This window comes from Dipteris shenzhenensis, chromosome 30, assembly GCF_047967505.1.
Source record: "Dipteris shenzhenensis isolate YYH24624 ecotype China chromosome 30, Dip_SZ_1.0, whole genome shotgun sequence".
Taxonomy (NCBI): domain Eukaryota; kingdom Viridiplantae; phylum Streptophyta; class Polypodiopsida; order Gleicheniales; family Dipteridaceae; genus Dipteris; species Dipteris shenzhenensis.
The window spans coordinates 19,358,982-19,381,113 of record NC_141625.1 but is presented as its reverse complement, the minus strand read 5'-3'; the positions used below and the strand labels follow the sequence as shown (position 1 = coordinate 19,381,113).

Sequence of the window (22,132 nt, the reverse complement as noted above, 5' to 3'; positions counted from 1 at the left end):
GCCATGCTCATCCAATATAGATTCATTCCACATGACTGGCTGCCTGTCTATTGAGAGGAGCATGTAACTCTCTGAAGAGTGTCTCTGAAGCTGCCCCAAGCTTTCAGAATGGAAGCCATGAGAGGGGAAGAAGTAGATCTAAGATGCGCTGAAGTAAAAATCCATCTCGAGATGTCCATCCAATCTCCCCCGTGAGAAGGTGTACAAGACTGAATGCTACGTAGGAAAAAATCTTTCCAAGGCTCCTGTCCAGGCATCAATCCTCTCACTACAAACTTGCAGAGCAAGGCCATACACTGCAAATTTGGATAAATAATATTAAGATCTCCTTTCCCTGTGGGGAGAATGAGGGTCTCCCAAGCCACTCTAGCTACAACATCTGAGGTGCCATCTAACCCACTCCAAAGAAAGTTCCTGATAGGTCTCATGAGCTGAGATATACAACCTCTAGATCTACACCAACAAGAACAAACGAACCAAGCAGTAGCCAATAATACCTGGCTCACAACCACTACTCTGGATGCAAGGTCAAGTCTGACAGAACTCCAAAAAATGAGTTTCCTCCAGATGCTCTCCAACACTGGAGAGATGCCCACCCCAACTTGGCATCCTAGAATCCAAGTGAATCCTATGTCAATCCCCCCAATCTAGAGTGTCCTTATCTCTAATCGAAAGGCTATTGGATTTGTTCCAATTAATATGAGCCCCTGTTGCAGTGCAAAACAAATCCAAGGCTGTTCTGAACGAGGTGAGTGTCTGTGGTGTGGCATCCAAAAAAACAGCCGTATCATCTGTCAACTCACTATCCAATAGCTCATTCTCCTGCCTAATGGAAGACTTAGTCCAATAATATCAGCTTGAGCTCTAAGGTAATATCTCATAGCTTCAGCCACAAATAAAAAGAGAAAGGGGGCTAAAGGGAATCCCTGATGGGCCGATATGGTAATTTGAAACCTGTCTCCCCTGACAATGAGAACGTGGCTATGGGCTGATGTGTAGAGAGCTGACACCCCTTTGATCCATGCATCTGTGAATCCAATGCGAGCGAGGGTACCCTCTAGAAAGCCCCAGTCTACTCTGTCATAAGCTTTCTCAAAGTCCAAGAGTAGAATGGCAAGCCTATGGCCATTATGCATGGCCCATTCAGAAGCCTCCCAAAATGAGAAGATATTATTGAAGATGCTCGTGCCATGCACAAAACCCGTATCATGTATAAAATGTGGAAGAAAGGGTTGCAGACGTAGGCTGATTGCTTTTGCTAGGATTTTGTACAAAGTGATCGGTCTCCACAGAGACACTAAATTCCTGCAACCCCCTTTTGGGATAAGATGAATGAGGCCCTCAGTAAGTGAGTCTGGCATCTCACCCGAGTCCCAAACGCCCTGTAGGGCTGAGGTAATGTGATCCCCAATCTAATCCCAGACAGAAATAAAGAAAGAGGATGTTTGGTATTTGCCAGACATCCTCCATTATTGTCTACACTGACAGCCAGAGTGCTTTGGCCATTGCGCGTAACCCAATGTTTCATGCACGTACCAAGCATATTGAAGTTCACTATCATTATGTTCGGGAGCGGTTGTCAGCAGGATACACAGAGAACAACATCGCATATATGTTTACAAAGGCACTTCCTCGTCCCAAGTTCGAAGTCTTCCGACAGGCTTTACACTTGGTTCCCTTTGTTACATGATCTAACATTCCTTGTACATTCATAGGTGGCTATATCCTTTTGGATGAACATGTGCCACCATGACCAGAAACTACCAGGTATTCTGAGATGTTTCCAGAGTACTTCAGCCCATCGCATGGAGGGGGGTTTGTAGGCCATCTTTTGGTGGTTCTAGTGATGCCCTATAGGCCATGGTATGAGCCTTGTAGGCATAAGTGTAGGCACTTATACTGTTAGTGCCTTCTATCCCACATAGGACACTTAGTCCTATGTGACACCTAGGACACTTAGTCCTAGGCCTAGATACAAGTACTTTGTAATGGTGTTTAGGAACCTTATCTATCAATCCAAGTTTGACGTGACTTCTCTTCGACTCGTCCTGTACCTGCACTCTCACTCTCTCTCTTCGTTTCGCATCTACATTCCTCAAGTGCACCATCGTCTTCTTCTCACCATTGGAGCCCTTTTTGGCATGGTTTGTAGGTACCTCCACTTCTTGGGTTTCCTCCTTCAGTGGCAAAGGCAGTCAAGATGGATGGGGTGCCACGTGTTAGGGTCCTTGTCTGTCATTGGGCACTTTGATAGAAATTGCCTCAAGAAGAAAAAAAAGGCGCCTTCAAAAAAAAGAAGAGACACTTCTCCTTCTTGGTAGGAACCTCTTTCTGCCTCAACTTAGCAGCTGGTTCCTTCTAGGTGGAGGACCTCCTTTGAACTTCACTGTGGGGGTAGGCCTACCAAAACAGCTCAAAATCTAGCCGTCGAGCATAGATCCCAAATAGCCAGAAAAGCTTGTCAAAGGAAGCTTAAGGAAATCGCAGTCGTAGTCTCTCCTGAAGAAAAGTCAAGAAACTCCGTGTCTCAAGGCAATGCCAAAAAATATGAGAGAGAGATTCCCTTGGAGCTGAACATCTATGACAAATAGCTGGAGCAATACGTATGTATGATAAGAGCTGTCCTTACAAAATAACTCCCAACAGAACATGCCAGAGAAAGACATGTTGTCGTAGAGGGACCTTGGAGTGCCAAATCTATTTCAATCTTTTTCTCCACCATTTGACTGGACAATGCAAACGCCAAATTTGAATAGCCCTATCTGATGCCTAGGGTGGAGACAACATAACTTTATATAAAGATGAGACTGTAATATGAGACAGTTTCAAAGGACGAATGGATGAGTGTAGTGGAATAAGAGTCCAATCCTGAAGCGTGTCTTGAAGTTCTAAAGGCTGTACTGGCTGAAAAGATTGAAGCATCCGAGTAATGACCTGCCATACAGGACGGTAATGCATCCCTAAACCATATTTTCGAGCAGCCAAAGGGAAAGATAAAAGAGTTCCATCATCCTGAATGACATCTGCCATATAGGAAATCCCTTTTAAGTCAAGAAAATATGAGTGTCTAGGCTCCTGCAAAGCCAAAGACAGAGAAAAGACCCGTTACTAGTGGATGCTTTCAGCTCTCAAAGAGTTACCCTGTAAAGAGTCCCAGCCATGCCAAGCTAGATGCGAGAGAATATATTTCCAATCCAAAGACATTTGAGTAACAATAGGGCAACCTTTGACTGTGCCTTTAATATTGCCCAAAAGAAAATCCCATTGAGAGGGTTGCCAATAGCTAAAAGCAGTAGTAGTAAGATGAAGAAGTAAGTAGCGCATCATAGCATCCCAAGGGTGATGACCACGTAGAAACTGTAACATCATTTTTCCTTTATGAGCCAGAATGTGCACATGAATGTTGAGAATATTCAAACCACCATGCATTTTTGGCAAACATAACCTCTGTATAGGGAGTAGGCGCAAGATTTTCCTGCCATGCTTTGAAGGCCAGAAGATTTCCATGATGGCAGACATAAAGGATGTAAGATCTCCTTTGGTAAAAAAGATCAATGGCAGACAAAATTGAATGTACGCCACCAAAATAGATTGAACAATTCTAAGGCGGACATGCAAAGGCCAACTTGCCAACTTCCAATATTCCATCTTTTTCTTTAGCTTAACAAGAACCCGATCAATTTGTTGGATGACAAGAGATTGACCAACCCAGAGGATAACCAAGATGACGTACCAGCTGGTTGGGTGGGACAATTTCTCCTGGCCAAAGCAGACCGTGCTAATCGTTAGGATGCAAAGGGTCCCTTTCAGTATTCTATGGCAAAAAAAAGGAATCATTTGCATAAGCCTGAGCAACCAAAGGGCGACTTCCAAGAATATCCAAGCCATGTAACATGTCAGTCGCGACCACATGGTCTATGTATTGAAGCATAGGATGCGTGGCGATAGCATATAGAATAGCACTAAGAGGACAGTCCTGGCATACCGAACAATAGAGTGTCCAACTTTCACAAGTATCTCCAGACAAAAGATGATATGCTGCAATTTTTGACCAAAGCCTAAGCTCGCATGTGCCATGGCCTGAGCAATAAAATCCCATTGGATGGTGTCAAAAGCCTATCTTGATCTATGCAGTGAGTTTGTAGACAATCGAAAACTGATTGCTGCAAAGAACAATGAAAGAAAACAAAAGGAGAAAAAATTGGATCTCCAAAGACTCTGTGGTATCTAGCTTTCCAGAGAGTCCAGAGTGCCCAGTAATAACGAACCCAGGTAAAGAACAACTCATAAGGTGGCCGTCTAGGATAGATCCCAAACAACCAAAAAAGCTTGCCAAAAGAAGCCTGAGAAAATCGCATTCTCAATCTGTGCCGGAGGATGCCCAAGAAGCTTTGTGTCTCAGGACAATGCCAAAAGATATGAGATATTGATTTTCTTGGAGCTAAACACCGATGACAGATAGCTGGAGCAATACGTTTGCATGATAAAAGCTGTCCATACGAAACAACCCCCAATAGAACCCACCATAGAAAGACATGTTGGCGTAGTGGAACCTTGGAGTGCCAACTATGTTTTAATCTCTTTCTCCACCATTTTAAAGGATGGTAGAAAGCCCAAATTTGATTGGCCCTGTCCGACACCCAGGGTGGTGATAGCAGAACTTTTGTATAAAGAAGAGACTGTGATATGAGACAGCTTCAAAGGACAGATGGATGAGTATAAAGGAAGAAGAGTCCAATCCTGAAGCCTGCCTTGAAGTTCTAAAGGCACACACGCACACACATATAGAGAGAGAGATGATATGATATCATTATATTAAAGTCCACGTGAGACGCTTCAGGATCTATGGGACTAGTGATCACTATCAACTAGTAGCGCTGATGTCGCTCAACTTGTCTAGGTCCATCCCTCCTCCTCTATAGTCTCCATGATGTAGCCCATTATCTTACAAGTGCTACCAATGGCTTGTGTCCATATGTCAAAAAGAAAGGATATGTTTGCAGCCCTCATGCGAGTGTCCACTCGGGGTCGTATTGTTGAGATATGGTGCCATGTGCACATAGATTAAAGGCTTAGGTATGGTATATGAAATAATTAAAGTAGCCACCCTAAGATGTGGACTACATGATGTGGAGATGTGGATTGAGGATATCCACAAGGAGAGATGTGGATCAGAGGATCCAACAAGTGTTGACTATTCTAAGGGCACTCTCTATATAAGAGGCCTATCATGTACGTTAATGTAGCACATTGGAATAGATTGAGTGTTTCATACTTCCTTTCTCTCTCTCATGGAGTTTCTTCTATGGTTTGATCCTTCGTGATCTTTATGCTCATTGAGTGATAGATTAGGCTAAGTACGTTCCGCACTTTGTCATGGTATCAGAGCATAGGTTTAGCTCATTAGTAGCTCCCGTTCCTAGATTAGTTTTAGAATGTAAGATTAGTTTTAGATCTTGAGAGTTCTTCATTTGGAGAGTTCTGTTAATTGTGATCTTGAGTGTTACGGAAATTATATTTTCTGATATATCTTTCTTAGTCAAGTGTGACTATGGCAAAGTACTCCATAGGAGCGCACCGGACGCGGCGGGGGTCCTGATGGATACTTTGTGTGGTTAGTTAGGGACGCCTGACTAGCTTGTGTTTTGCCATACTAGACGGTCGTTATTGTGGGTGATTCCATGTTAATACTGATGCCGCTAGTGTTATTGGTGTTGTGCTTGATTATTGTGCTTTGAGCGCGGTTATGTTGGGATCGGTTGATTCGGTGATTCGTTCAATGCAAAATGAATATTATTTTTATAAACATAGAAGTACAAGATTATATAAATCCGATTAAGCTTTTCACATATGCACAACCCTTACACTTTAGAGTATGCCTTTATACCAATTGTGTACATCTTTTCCCTATATAAATATAGTCCACTTAACATTTCAACACTTCTCTTAAATTGCTTCATAAGATGAGGCTCACTTACAAAAGGAAAAAACTACTTCTATAGAGAAAATTATTAAAGTTGATGCTTTTGTGAGAGCATGACTAAATGAAATTGAAAGAACTACAACATTGGAGTGAGAGTACCGATCGAGGTGTCGCACAGCACATTATATATGGCCATGGGCCAATTTTGTATTTGTTTTATTATTGCAAGTTTGAGCAATATATTTTGTTATGGACATAATTCATTTTGGGCCCTAAGATGGCTATGTAAAGCAAAAACCCTCATTTTTGGATGAGAGGGATAATTTTGGCTCCTTGGTGCTTTTATGAAATATCATAAATACTCTAGATGAGGGAGCGTGAGCCACTCATCTAGGGGGGAGATTGTACCCATTCGGCTGTCGTTTTCATGGTGTAATTGTGTTCTCCTTCTCCAATTGATTAAGTGGTGAATTTGTGTGAAAAGAATTACCTTTTGGTTTCAGTGGTATCGGAGCTTTGGTCACGCTTTTGTGGAGAAAAGAAAAGAAAATTTGTGACAGGAGAGTGATAGAGAAGTCTTGAAGAGGACTACAGGACATATACGCAGAAAAACAAAATTGTGGGGGGAAGAGATACTGTGCATCGAGGGACAATGCCACGCAGTCCAGACGCCCATAAGCAAGCATTTAAACCACCTTGGTGATCGTGTAATTCTACTAGGCCTAGCCTTATAGAGCAGCCGCTGCGAACGGAGTAGCATGCCTCGGCTAGCGTGCCACCCGTCAGTCCTGAGCGCGACAGCGTGCCGTTCGCATCTCCAAAATTCGAGCACTCATCTCTGCAGGCCTATAGTACACTGGCAGTCTTTGACCACTGCGCCTCTTCGTCAGCGGACCAGCAGCTGTTGCAGCCCGTTTTCTGCACTGCTTATATTTTTAAAAAAAAAGCCTAGTGCATTGAGTGCACTGTGCAGCCAGCCATCACGCGCCGCCTCTCGTGCAGACCTGCAATCAAGGGCAAACCCACAATCCTTCACCCGCGCGCAGATCCAAGCAGTCCCCAAACATCAAGGTAGTCTCCGGTCTTTCCATCGCAGAGAGCCGACGCGGAATTGTGCATTCAGAGTTAGGCTATTAATAAAAGCTTTGTACTGTCCAAAGCTCTGCACAATCGCAGTAATTGCGAGCACAAAGTGACAGTGCCTCAGCTGCAGATTCTGCACTCCCGAAATCTACGTACACCTCAAGCTATGTGGATCTTCGTCGGGCGGTCTCTATCACCGCAGACAATGACAAACACCACGCCGCCGCCCTTGGAGAAGGATCTGCCATCGCACGACGCGCGAGATCATGAAGATTTGTGAAAGAAAATCCATTTGAGTGGTTTTCTGCAAATGTATTAAGTCAAAATTTCCTTTGACTTCCTTCCAACCAAGGGACCCCAAGATTCAAAGGCCCTCCTTTTAAAAAAAAGAAAAAAAAAAGGAAGAGAGCAAGGCAAAATCTGAAGAAGCTCGAATCAAGAAGGCGATTGGAACCACAAATCACCGAGCAATTAATTGGAGATCAGTCGAGCGCATAAACGAATACGAGCGACATCATTGGTCACATATCTCCCACTCTAGTCGTTTCCACTTCCGATTAGAGAGCGAGATAAGTGATTTCTTTTGTTTTATATTTCATACACTTTGTATCTTCTGTCATCCGTTGTCTTACCATACACTTCAATCACATCTTTATTTCATCCGTTTAATTGTCATACACTTAATATCTTTATTTTTCCCAGTTCCGCTTTATTTGTACTTATCGCATTAACATGGCGCATCAACCACAACCACCCACGCTCCAAGAGCAGTTAGACGCACTTCAGGCACAGTTGGCCGATGAGCGTGAGCATAGGGAGAGATTGGAAAAGAAAATCAATGGTAAGAAAAGGAAGAGACATTCATCTGATGATGAGTCATCCGACGATGATTCCGACAATGATACTATTATCAGGACAGTCAAAGCCACACTGAGAGCATAAAATTCGAGGAAGAAGAGTAAGATAAGTAGAAAATCTTTCTCATTTCAAAATTTTGATGGAAAGAAAGAAGCACGCACTGTCTTATCTTGGATCAGTTAGTTAGATGATTATTTTTGGGTTGAGAAATTCTCTGAAAAAGATAAGATTAAATGTGCTGCAAATCATTTAGTAGAGAGTGCTGCACTTTGGTGGAACATCACTAAGCACAGTAAAAGGCGACCAAAATCTTGGAAGTCTTTTCAAAAGCTCATCAAGAGAGATTTCCTTTCCTCACATTTTAAAGCAAAAACCAGACAACAGTGGGATACTTACAGGCAGTTCGATAAGGAAATGATCTCCACATATACTGATAGGTTTTGGCAGACGTTGATCCAACTACAGTCCTTAGAGAAAATTAATAAACGCAGGAAGTATGTGGCAGGTCTAAAGTCTAAGTTGAGAGCTGAGATTAACATGTTTCATCTCGCTCACTGAGCTCTGCAATTTCTCTTGCAATGAATTGTGAAAGGAAGAATGGGATCCAAAAGAAGGAAAAGATCAGGAACAGCATGTACCCTTCCATAAGAAAAAGAGATTTGATAAAAAGTCCTTCTTTAAATTTAAAAATGGTTTTGTTCCACAGAAGACAGATTCTTATTCGAAGCTGAACGGTGGGACTTTTCCAAAGAAAGAAATAAGGTGTTTCAAATGCAACAAGCTGGGACACATAGCCACTGAGTGTCCTGAAAGAAAGAAGACCCCGACGGCAAAAGTGCACATGATTGACGACGAAGCAGCCAAGCAAGAGGGAGGTAAGTATAATTGTCATGCTCTTCTAAAGATGAAAGGTTTCATTAATGGCAAAGAGGTTGTTATTTTGCATGACGATGGTAGTACACATGATTTCATTTCGGAAAGAACCTTAGCAAAGCTAAACCTATAGTCTTTCCCATCTAACTATAAGGTCAAAGCTGCTTTTACCAAAACAAAATACAATTGCACTAGAGAAGTCAAGAATCTTGAAATCTCAATCAAACCCTGGAAGGATACACGAGACTTTCTAGTGGCACCCTTACAGGGAGTGGACATCATCTTAGGAATGCCATGGAGGCATCAATACAATCCTAAGATAGATTACGATTCACATCGGATGTGGATTGAGAAGGATAGACAAGAAATATGTTTGAAAAGCTCAATGAAATCTGGGGTCAGTCGAGCTAAAAGAGCAATTAGAAAACGTGAGAAGACATATCTTATTTTGGTGAATACGGTAATGGCTACTCAGCCAAACACTAAGCCTACGCACCAAAAATTTCTTTCTCAATTTTCTGATTGTTTCTTAGAGGATTTACCGCCTGGACTACCATGTTCTCGACCTGAAGATCATAGGATAGAAATCCTACCGGGCAATACTCCACCTTGCAAAGCTCCTTATAGAGTCAACCAGCTAGAGCAAAAGGAAATACAAAAGCAAGTGGAGGAATTGATAGAGAGAGGATTGATAAGACCCAGCAGTTCTCCTTATGGAGCGCCTGTCTTATTAGTAAAAAAAAAAAAGGAACCTACCGAATGTGCATAGACTATTGTGCACTGAACAAAATCATAGTGAAGAACAAGTATCCAATCCTTAGGATTGATGATCTTTTGGATAAATTGAAAGGGGCTACGGTCTTCAGTAAGATAGAACTCAAATCTGGCTATCATCAAGTTCGTATGGTAGAAGAGGATATATACAAGACTGCCTTTAGAACTCAAACGGGACATTATGAGTTTCTAGTTATGCCTTTTGGGCTAACTAATGCTCCAGCTACTTTTAGTAGAATGATGAACCGAATCTTTCTTAAAGACCATGATTGTATTGTAGTATTTTTCGATAATATTCTAGTGTTTAGCAAAGATGTTGAGGAGCATAAGGAACATTTGAAGCTAGTCTTTTCACTCTTGAAAGAAAATCAATTGTACATAAATCCTGAAAAGAGCATTTTCTTTCAAGATTAGATAGAGTATTTGGGTCACATTGTATCCGTCGATGGGATTCAGTGGATCCAAAGAAGATTAAGTGCATAGTCACATGGCCTAAACCCTGAGATATACATGAATTGAGATCATTCTTAGGATTGTGTAGCTTTTACATAAAGTTTGTCAAGAATTTTGCATACATTGCACATCCATTGATAGACCTTCTTAGAAAAGCTAAGCATTTCTTATGGACCGAGCGTCAAGATAAATCTTTTACAGTTTTGAAAGAAGCTCTCACACAAGCTCCTGTGTTGCAATTACCCGATTTCTTTAGACCATTCTTTGTAGTTGTAACCAATGCTAGTGGATATGGAATTGGAGCCGTACTTATGCAAGATGAACATCCAATAGCATATGAGAGCCGAAAATTAAAACCAGCGGAATGCAATTACAGTACATATGATAAAGAATTAACCGCTGTGGTGCATGCCTTACGAATGTGGAAACATTATTCGATGGGATCTGGCTTTCGTATCAAAACCGATCAGCAAAGTATCAAGCATTTGTTGTCTCAGCCACTTACATCCGCCGATAGGCACATCAAGTGGGCATCATTTATACAGAGTTTTCAGCCCATGATTCAGTATCAACCTGGAAAAGAGAATGTAGTTGCTGATGCTCTTAGCAGAAAGCCAAGTATTAATCACATCACTGCTGTAGAGACCCAGCCTTTCGAAAGTATGAAGAATTCTTATCAAGGGGATCCAGAATTTTTCGATATATGGAACAAATTAGAGAATAACAATTGGAATCCTATATTGGACTATTCATGCAATGATGGATACCTCTTTTATCAAAAGAAATTATGCATCACTCGACCCTTTAGACAAATTGTAATGGAGGAAATGCACCAACCACCATATATGGGACATAGGGGAGTGACTGCCACTTTACAAGTGATAGCAAGAGAATTCCATTGGCCTACTATAAGAAAAGATGTGGCTAAGTTTGTAGCCGAATGCATCACTTGTCAGAAGATCAAGAGTTACAAAAGCAAGACCCCAAGATTGCTAATGCCTTTGCCTATTCCTACGCAACCTTGGGAACAAATATTTATGGATTTCATAACAGGTTTTCCTACTACAGCGAATCAAAACGATATGATTTGGACGATAGTAGATCGCTTTAGTAAGCAAGCTTATTTCATCCCATGCAAGAAAACTTTAACAGCTCAGCAAGCTGCACATTTATTCATCAAACATATCTTTGTTCATCATGGCTTGCCAAAGATTATAGTGTCTGATTGAGATTCAAAGTTTTGCAGTAATTTCTGGACTGCATTATTTTATAATCTAGGCACTAAGTTAGATTTCTCATCAGCTTTTCATCCAGAATCGAATGGGCAAACTGAAGTTACCAACAATACTATTCTGGATATGATAAAAGCTTATGCGGGAAGTCAACCAAAGACTTGGGACAAATACATTCATCTCTTACAGTTTGCTTATAATAATACTCCTCATTCTGCAACTGGAAGAGCACCTTTTGAGATTATCTATGGGAAGGTTTTACCTATTCCTATCACACGATTGACCCATAGAGTGGAGGCAGCAGATGCATTTACCCATGATTATCAAAATATTCTCAAAGAAGTTCGAGAAGCGATTGCAAGAGCTCAAGAGAAGTACACAAAATAAGCTAATAAGAAACGGAAACACATACTTTTTAAAGAAGGTGATTATGTACTTCTTCGGATTGAGAAAAGAAGATTGAAGAGTGTTGAGAAATGGCCAGTAATAAAGATGTCACCACATTTTTATGGACCATTCAAGGTGATTCAAAAAATCAATGATCTAGCTTATAGGCTTGAATTACCTGATAATTGGAAAATACATAGTGCTTTCCATATCAGCCTCTTAAAGCCCTTCAAGGGACCTTTACCCATTCATCCTATCTATGAAGAGGCTCCATTGATTGTTGATGAAGAAGAAATTCTAGAACCCGAATGCATTGTAGATCATCAACAGACCTCGACCCGAAAAGGAAATGTCTATACTAAATACTTGCTTAAATTTAAGAACCATCCAAGAGATGATGCTCAGTGGATGTTTGAGCGGTTCTTTCGAACTTTTCCAGACCTCCTTAGTTTCTATAATCAAACACGCAACTGAGGTCAATTGCAATCCAAGCAAGAGGGATGTTACGGAAATTATATTTTCTGATATATCTTGCTTTGGATATTATTACTTTATTCAAGTGTGACTATGGCAAAGTACTCCATAAGAGCGCACCGGACGCGGTGGGGGTCCTGGTGGATACTTTGTGTGGTTAGTTGAGGACGCCTGACTAGCTTGTGTTTTGCCATGCTAGATGGTCGGTATTGTGGGTGATTCCATGTTAATACTGATGTCGCTAGTGTTATTGGTGTCGTGCTTGATTATTGTGCTTTGAGCGCGGTTATGTTGGGATCGGTTGATTCGGTGATTCGCTCAATCGATTGTTAATAACTAATGTAATTGGCGGCTTGAGTACAGGTGATGGAACTCATAGCGAGGATTGGAGTTAGTGCGAGGGTACCGATCGAGGTGTCGCACAGCACATTATATATGGCCATGGGCCAATTTTGTATTTGTTTTATTATTGCAAGTTTGAGCAATATATTTTGTTGTGGACATAATTCATTTTGGGCCCTAAGATGGCTATGTAAAGAAAAAACCATCATTTTTGAATGAGAGGGATAATTTTGGCTCCTTGGTGCTTTTATGAAATATCATAAATACTCTAGATGAGGGAGCGTGAGCCACTCATCTAGGGGGGGGATTGTACCCATTCGGCTGTCGTTTTCATGGTGTGATTATGTTCTCCTTCTCCAATTGATTAAGTAGTGAATTTGTGTGAAAAGAATTACCTTTTGGTTTCATTAAGTGTTCCTTGCTTAGAGAGAGAGAGAGAGAGAGAGAATCAGTGGCGACCTCCTGCTTTATTACCTCCGATACACTCTTTGTTGTTCACATATTGTCGACCTTGAGGCTACATCCAAATTACATGCCTTCCATATCGGGATTGACATAGGAAAAACGCAGCGAGCTGAGGGGAGGAGTAATAGGAGAACTGAAGACAGCTCTACATGCCATACCCTACACATCTGCATAAACCGAATTTCTACAGCAACTGTGATAGCCTAAGCAACTCCAAAGCTTCAACAATGAATGGCTCAACAAATCCTCCACCGCTGCTTATTGCGACGCCTTGAGCTTTGGCTCTAACAGAATCCATTGTCGCAATCGAGCTCGCATCAAGAGCTCGCATCAAGCTCCAATTTTGGCTCATTCCTCTACTACAAGGGCCTCCAACGCTCCTGTAACGGCTGTCCACGCTCAACAACTCCTATGCTTACATGTACCTGCTGTAGGCAAACAAGCAGTAGTGGACACAACAAAATTGTCTGCAATCAATCACGTTTCATGACGAACAGCCAAGCGACACTCCAAGCACTAGAGCAAGCAACAACACCTAGGGAGCAAAAGAGCGACTCGGCAACAGCGAGTCAAAGGACAAGTGATGCCTCTAGCCAGCATCTCGACTCCAGCAAACGGAACGGCTAGACTGCCATGGCTCCTCTACAACCTCTAGCCTCATCTGCCTCCAGCCAGCTTTGCATACAGCATGAGCGAAAGATGTTGTACGGTCAACCTTCACGGAAGCTTCTCCAACGAGTAGCTCTAGCAACGACACAACAACAAGCTCCAAAGCCAACGTCTGTGAACCCTCATGCACAAGCTTTCTTTTGATGAAAGCTATGTTTTGCGATGGAGCCACAAGCGAGGCTTCTGCCCAAACTCTTCTTGCATGATCCAGACTTGACGAGGAAGTGTGATCATGATTCAAGCTCTCGCTAAGGGGACGACGAGGGCAAGGAAGCTGCAGCCAGTAGAGTTTACAATGATGAAGACGAAGCTAGGCGACGAGGCGCAGGTGGTGCGACAGGGAGACGGAGGGCCTTCTTGAGCTCCACAAATGTTTTCTCCACAAAACCTTAGGACACGTGGCAAAATAAGGTTAGGTTAGGTGAAGTTAACTCATGGTTCAAAGGCTTGGTTAGTTTCTTGCCACGTGGTAGATAGATTCTAACCCTGGTTAGCACAATAGTTAAGTTTAGTTAACCTTGAGTTCAAAGGGTTTGGTTAGGTTACACAGGGTTTGGTTTAGTTATAAGTTGGTTGAATTTTAGTTTGGTTTAAGTTGTGCCACGTGGTATAGTGCCACCCAGGCAGTGTAATCCCTTTGTAATCACAGGCCTGTAAGCTGCATGTGAACAGCCTCTGCCACATCATCAAAGGCCTCTTCTTCACAGAAACTTCGACAAGCCATAACTTACAATCCAAAAAGAATTTGCATGCGCTCCAAAAAGAAAAAGTGATCGTCTTTTCAAGCTCTACACGCCCATCAAGTCAAATTCATTGTTAGCAATTAGACATTGCCATTGAAGCAAAACGAAGCTCATGGTAAGACCTTTGCAACAAATGGAAAAGCGACGCATGAATGCAAAAAGCATGCCAAAAGCACAAGTGCATGAGATGACCATAGCACAGAACATGGCATCCACACATAAAGCATTAAAGGCACAGGAAGAACAAAGTATCATGCATCAAGCTACATCAAGCAAAGAAGAGAACACCATCGACATCAAGCATTGAGAAGCAAATACCTTGCCACCTTGAGCCCATATGTTTGTAAATCAAGCCTGACCACCTGAGAGTAGCTATGAAAGCACTCAGGGGAGATATTGACATGTAAAAGCCACACTTGATCACCTTAAGTAGCAATGCATGCACTAAGGGGAGGTGATGGAATGTAAACTCACATGTGACCACCTTACAGTAGCCAATGGATCATGGCACCAAGGGGAGGTGTTGAGATATGGTGGCATGTGCCCATAGATTAAAGGCTTAGGTATGGTATATGAAAGAATTAAAGTAGCCACCCTAAGATGTGAACTACATGATGTGGAGATGTGGATTAAGAATATCCACAAGGAGATATGTGGATCAGAGGATCCCACAAGTGTTGACTATTCTAAGGGCACTCTCTATATAAGAGGCCTATCATGTACCGTTGATATAGCACATTGGAATAGATTGAGTGTTTCATACTTCCTTTCTCTCTCTCATGGAGTTTCTTCTATGGTTTGATCCTCCGTGATCTTTATGCCCATGGAGTGATAGATAAGGCTAAGTACGATCCACACTTTGTCACGTATTTGGCGAGTCGTGTCCTTTGGCTCTCCCCTTCGCCTAATCCCATGCTGTCCTTGAGTCAGGTCACAGGAGAAAAACCATGATGGTGCTCTGATTGGGCTTGGCCGGTCCTTCATGTGCTCTCTTTTGTGCTTGTATGAGCTTATCTTTGTGTCTCTTGGCCTCAAGAAGGAAAATAGCAACCCGCTGTTGATCTGGATGTGCCAGGGACTCTTTGTGTGGGACGAAACCAGCACTGAAAAGACAATGATGCCATCCACAGATCTCCTAGTATAAAGGGCATCTAAAAGCATAGTGATCCTCTATCTCGCATACTGCAGATCTGTCTCTCGCATGGGATGCCCTCTGCTCGTCCTGTCTCAACCCGTAGCTTGTGTGAAGATACTCGAAGTTGACCCGTCGAGATCCTCAATGCATGTGGGAGATTAATCTGGGTGTGGCCCAGTGGTTCGATGAACCCCTCTAATCTCTGTAGAAGCTGAGTTTCACCGAAAGCTTAGTAGGTGCTAACCGGGTCCTGAATGGAGAGAGAGAGAGAGAGAGAGAGAGAGAGAGAGAGAGAGAGAGAGATGATATGATATGATTTTATCAGACCCTTCAGGATCTATGGGACTGGCGATCACTATCAACTAATAGTGATCCCTTACATCCATTGAAAAAAAATATTATAGACTTGCTATATACTGCGTACTTGTTGTACTAGCTTATGTGCAAGTTCGAGTACCTTGTTGCAGTGTTCCAAAACCTCTTTCAAGTAGCTCCCTAGCTTTTTAGCTCGCTGATCCAACATATTCTTTAAATTATTTTGATAGTCTCCGTAACCTACTCTGATGTGTGCGTAGGCTCTGCATCTTAGGAGTACGTGCTGCTCATTTTCTACCTCCTCTGTGGGACAGATTTTGCAGGTCCTTTCTTCTCTGGGGAGAGAGAGTGAATATATTCTAGGCTTTGAATGACCTAAGGGTCTATCAGAATGAGGAAACCAGAATTAGTTGAGGACTAAGAGCCCATCAAAACAAAAATGCCAGTTAAGAAATGAGAGTCCATCCTAGTGTCTTAGCATTCTTATGTATTACATCAGCTATGGACTGAGTGTCTCCACATCTGCGTTGTTGTCCTTGCCAATTTGAAATCTTTAATGAGAGCAATTCCCTCACAGGGACTGCCCAATTATTGTTCTTTCGAGCTTCTTGTACTTTTTGAAGTTCATTAGCCTTCATCTTAAGCTGTTGAGGGTAAGATTCTTTGCTGTCCAGATCTTGGTGCCTTTCAAGGCTTTCTTTTGGGTGGCGAGGATTGCAAGCCTATCCTCTTGTGTCTTGAATGTGATGATGGCATGATTTTGTGGGTGTGTGTTGGAATGCCTCAACTACCTTAGTGTCGCAATTGCTCATAGGCATGGCATTTTCTGTGCTATTAAGATATTGCTCAAATGGTAAGGAACTTTTAAATCTTTGATTTGCCAATGCTCCGGCAAACCTGCATATTACGAGAGAGAGAAGTAGAAATAGAATTTATTATTGTCCTCAGGGGGGCCAAAAATGACCCATGGGACCTAATCATCAGTACAAAAATCTCCTCCGATATGGAGGGGTCAAGAATTTTCAAGTTCTTGACGGTACGAAAAAAGACGGGTGACAAAAGATCCCGAATCGGGGAACCAAATTATCTAAAAAGTAAGAACAATATGCCCGAAGGAGTATCTTATAGAGTACTCAAAGCATGGAAGTATAGAGGATGGATAGAGGAGGACCTCTGCTCATCTGAAAATTTCAAAATAGTGTACGAAAACAGCATTTGACAAAATAGTTTTTTTATAGTGATGCAGATCAGTGACAAAGGAGCATCTTCGCTCTGAAAGGGATAGGGAATCAGAAGCAACCAAGTATATTAATGTAGAGGACCTCTGCTCTCCCAAAGCTTTATTCCGATAATCCAAGAATGGGAGTACAGATAAAAATCAATGGTAGAGGAGCACCTTTGCTCTAGAGGAGGAAAAGAACCAGAAGCTACTGAGGAATGGAGCAGGCAAAGCAATGGCTCTGTGAAAGATGAGGATAAGACTGCACTAGGGGGATGGGATACCCACCAACGGGATAAATTTCTCCTGCCAATCATGGAACAATTGGGGATCCTACATAATGTCATGTACTTAAACATCCAATGGGTAAGACCAGTTTGTGAAATGGATTCAAGCTGAAAGTACCCATACTTCAAATTGCTCGCCCCAGCATTTTGGGACCTTTAAAGACGATTGAGAGAAGCAGAATTTGGACCTTTGCAGCCATGAGAAGGATCTTTTCCCCTCAATTTATTGTACCAATCTATATCAGTTCAACGGAACAAATATGGGCAAGTTGATTCCTCTTCCTGACGATCCTCTTTTTGGTGATTTCTTAAGCTAAAATAGCTATATCTACCAATCTTCCATTCAGATTGTGCAGATCCCATTATCTGTTGCAACTTCCTTGATTTCACCACAATAGTACATTAGTGTTATTCAGAAGATGGCTAAGATTGATTAGTGCTACTCAGAATATTGCGAGGAATTTCTGATTTTAACAGTTATCTCTTGGAGAAGTGAGTGTGGAACTTCCTGCCTGTCTCATTGCTATTTAGTGTTCTCTCAAAAGTTTTCTTGCCAAATGGACAGAGTTTGAGTTTCATGGTAAGTTAATATTTATATATTTTCTCTCTAACGTAGACAATTTTTGCCATTATGCAGCAATACGTTATCCATTACGAGATGAGGATTGTTATTGGGACTACGCCAAAGCAAGATGTGCCAATCTCCAGTATTGTGAATACAGGTGGTTGAACACAAGCTGATCTTAAGACGCACAAGCATGCTGTTACTTATGGCTATTTCACATTAGTCATGTACATAAGCTTTAATATATTATCATAAGATTCCTGATCATGTGTCTGTAGACCATGCTGTAATATCTTTAGGACACCAAAGGGAAAGCCAAGCAAGAACACTTGGATATGACTAGGTTAGCGGCTGTTATTCTCTTTTTCTTATTAAAGCATTTCCCAGATTCAAATCTTAGATATTCATAATTAATCCAGGCAAGGGAAGGTGGTTTTGAAGGCCAGACTTACCTGATTTATTAGTGATTGCAATAATCAAGAAAGAGATACCCTTGCCTACCTAGGCAAATTCTTAAAGGATTCGTTTCCATGAATTCATATCTGCAAATTTTGACAATTACACAGTGGCTATGTAAAATCCGACTTTTTTAAACCCAGTCCTCTGTAAGTTGAATCCTGGAAACCTCCCCGGCACGGATGGTGAGGGGCTAAGGACATCTTTTTTGGGCCACAGAGTAAAATATACTTATATACCAGAAGAGGAAAACATGAATGAGGATAGTCCAGTTTAGACCACAAGTCATTCACCTGTCAAAAACAGCCTAAAAACCCACATAGCACTAATTCCCTGGATGTACACTTCCCTGAGGAACAATGCTGCTTCTAGAGCATATATTATGAAAGTGATGGGGCTTCCCCCCGGAGTTATATGAATATGGGTGAAGGAAAATGCAATAGTGGAGGATGGAATGCAAAAGCAGGACCAGACCAAGTGTTAAAGCTAAATACAGAAGCAATTCAATGGCAGAAGTGTGGGCCTAAGCAGTGGAGCTACACAAAACTGTCTCCCACAAGCGGAATCACACATTGGGGCAGATGAACCAGGATCATTACGATGACCACCATGGCAGTCATAAGGTCAACCACTTCAGGAGCTAAAGTTCAAGCCATGACCCTAAACCAACCTAAACTTAAATCTTGAATTTAATATTTTCGCAGTAGATCTGATAATGCGCAAGCTTATCAGTTTGTGATTTAAGGTTCTATCCCTCCGAAGGAGGCATTGAGCATATTAGCTTGAACAACAAAATCTCCAACTATTGTCTAATAGTACTCTTTGATGGCAAAAGTGTGGGCCTAAGCAGTGGAGCTACACAAAACTGTCTCCCACAAGCGGAATCACACATTGGGGCAGATGAACCAGGATCATTACGATGGCCACCATGGCAGTCATAAGGTCAACCACTTCAGGAGCTAAACTTCAAGCCATGACCCTAAACCAACCTAAACTCAAATCTTGAAATTGATATTTTTGCAGAAGATCTGACATCTAATGCGCAAGCTTATCAGTTTGTGATTTAAGGTTCTATCCCTCCTAAGGAGGCATTGAACATATTAGCTTGAACAACAAAATCTCCAACTATCGTCTAATAGTACTCTTTCATGGAGGAGTTCTAGGTCAGTGATGAGCCATCTCCAAATTGGGGAGATGATATTAGATTTGCTTGGGTTCTGGCCAGGTACTTCAGCTAAGTACTTGGGCTGTCAGGTATCTCCTTCAGGCAGAAATTTGATTCAGTGTTGGAGAGCATCGGTAGGAAGCTCCTCTTTTGGAGCTCTACCAGGTTGGGTCTTGCTTATAGTATGGTTGTGGTCATTAACCACCACCTAGTTTGTTTGTTCACATGGGGCTATGTTGCCCAGCTCAAGAGACTCATCAGAAATCATCTTTGGAGTGGGTTATACGGATCTGAAGATACCAAATCAAGAATGGCTTGGGAGACTTTGATACTTGCCACACAAAGGAGGACTGAATATTCTAGATCCAAATATTTAGTGCAAGGCCTTGCTTTTCAGGTTGGTGGTTAGAGCCGGGTATTCTTGCTGTGCATTCGATCTTGTACTTCCTCCATCTTTGGTGAATGCATGTGGTTAAGGAAATCAATGCACGATCTAGGTCATCCATAGGTTAGTGTGGCCACTTCCACTTACTGTGACAATTGGCAATCGCAATTCTATTTCGAAGAATTCCATCTTTCATGCTCGCATGAAACATATTTAAAATCATTGTCATTACATTTGGGGTTGATGGCTTTGTTGATTTCTACTGTCAATCTATAGAGAATGAGGCAGATATCTTTACCAAAAGCCTTTGCACTAATAGTTTTGTTCAGATTTTAGATGGCTTGGGGGTTAGAGATATTACAAAAATGTCAAAAGAGGTAGTAAAATGTCATTTTTAATTTGTACTTCCAAACTCCCATAGGTTGATATATCCCTTTGGGACGAATTTGTGCAACCATGGTACTTCAAGTACATCAGATACTCTGCAACGCTTCCATGGTCACTTCAGCCACACAATCTAGAGGAGGATTTTAAGGATAACGGCATGTTAATGATGTAACCCAACTCTCTCTTGATTTTCAGTCATTGTGTGGAATATCCATCCTTGTGTCTTGCTCCTCCACTTTCTTGTACTCCTCTGCACTTTCCGAGACAAGATCCTAGCAAATGCTAGCAGCTGAAACGTACCCATCAGTGTCTTCTCAATGACAGCTTGCCACGAAAAAAAACTCCACTCAACAGCTTCACCCATAGATGGAAAGAGGGATAGGGGAGGAATGCAAGAGAGCACTTGGGAGGAGGACTCTCATGGGTAGGGAAAAGGAAGCTCTGGTTGGAGACAAATATTAAGACTCTCATGGTGAAAGTTAACACCAAAGAGTAGACACAAGGAGCTAAGGAGACTGGATGAATGGCTAAAGAGCAGGAGAACACCTTAGGAGAGAAGATCTTCAATTACTTTAATGTATACATGGGTACTCTCAAAGATTTACCAAAACCATAGCTCATTGGGATGACTTAGCTCATGGCATGGTCTTCTTGTACGTAGTAGTTCACGTAAAGGACATCAATGAATCTATCAACTGTCTCTAGTAAACATGTAGAAGTTTAGTAGGAAGACGGTTTTACTCCAAAGATCAGGGCATGTTTAGTCTATATCATTCTAGATTCATTCAGTTAAAATTGTGAGGATCATTTTGTAGATTTAATCCCTAGCTTGTATAGCTAGATCCTAAGAATGAATAAATGTCCTCAAGGGTGGAGCAAGGGGCTTATTTATTTATTTTTCCCTAAATGATTATGCTATTTTTTGAGATCTCGGGAAGACTGTGGTTGGTGTACTCATTGATGTGGTCACAAGACCCTAGAGGTTTAGAAGGGGTTCCCTTAGGCAACTACTAAGTCTCCTCAGCTCCACTCTGAAAGGTTTGTTTTCAATTCTTAGTTTACCAATCCTCCACTGGATTATGGCATGGTGAGGCCGCATGCCCTGACCTTCTTAAAAAGTGGCACTAAATTTTCTATTGTAATTGGTCTCCTGTAAGAGTTTTTCGATGTAACTCAAATCTTTGCTGAGCGTGACAGGTTATAGGGCTACCGCTCTTACTTTCTGCAACTAGAATCTAAATGCTAACCATTCATGAGTATGAGCACTGATTTTGAAATTCTTTTGGGGACGTCTGGACTTGCTTTGCAATGTCTCTATTTGCCATACATTCTAGAGATTATTTTATAAGCACACATCCTAGAAAATGTCTTCTTTTATCTAACTTCTTTTGTGGATTTCTTCCAGGTATGTCTTTGGTGATGTTCATTTGGGGCAAAGTTGTAGGCTGAAACCTTCTAAAACAAGGGATATACTGCAGAATTACATTTGATTATTTTTTTTGTCATCTAAAAACGATTATGTTATTGGATGTCATAAAATTTGAAGGTTAGCCTCAGCACTACTGAAGTTGGAATGATGATATGTTGAGCTTCCTCTTGGGCAATGTAAGATGTTGGCATGATGGCGAGTCCTTATGTAAAGTAACTGTTTCCAACCCCATAAGGAAAAGTTCAGATGTTTATGGTTCATCTAGTAAAGAGATTTATTTTGCAATCTTTGATTATCATATCTCATATTTAAACGTGAGTGCTAAGAAGGCTGTAAAAATGCTTGCATGGCTATCTTTAGAGAATAACTCACAATTCTTTATCAAATCTTGGTGTTTGTTAGAAATTGTTTCAAAGCAAACATGTCTAGAAGAAGTGAAAATGAGGCATCATACTTGTGTCCAAAATTGCATCCACTCTTTGGATTGGCTGCAACAACCTCATTTCTTTTATG

At 41.6% G+C, this 22,132-nt stretch overlaps 1 protein-coding gene across 3 annotated transcripts in view; it reads left to right on the top strand.

The window, feature by feature from the left end:
- Window positions 1-21,906, top strand: part of LOC147881810 (phospholipid--sterol O-acyltransferase-like) — a 158,316-nt gene extending 136,410 nt beyond the window's left edge. For 2 of the 3 annotated variants that reach the window (XM_087401585.1, XM_087401584.1), the window contains exons 14-15: window positions 17,870-17,954; window positions 21,596-21,906. In XM_087401585.1, the coding sequence (XP_087257711.1) occupies window positions 17,870-17,954; window positions 21,596-21,680 (170 nt within the window). In that variant the 3' untranslated portion in view covers window positions 21,681-21,906. The remainder of the gene's footprint in view (window positions 1-17,869; window positions 17,955-21,595) is intronic. The other variant, XM_087401586.1, reaches the window with a different exon arrangement.
- The last annotated feature ends 226 nt before the right edge of the window (window positions 21,907-22,132 follow it).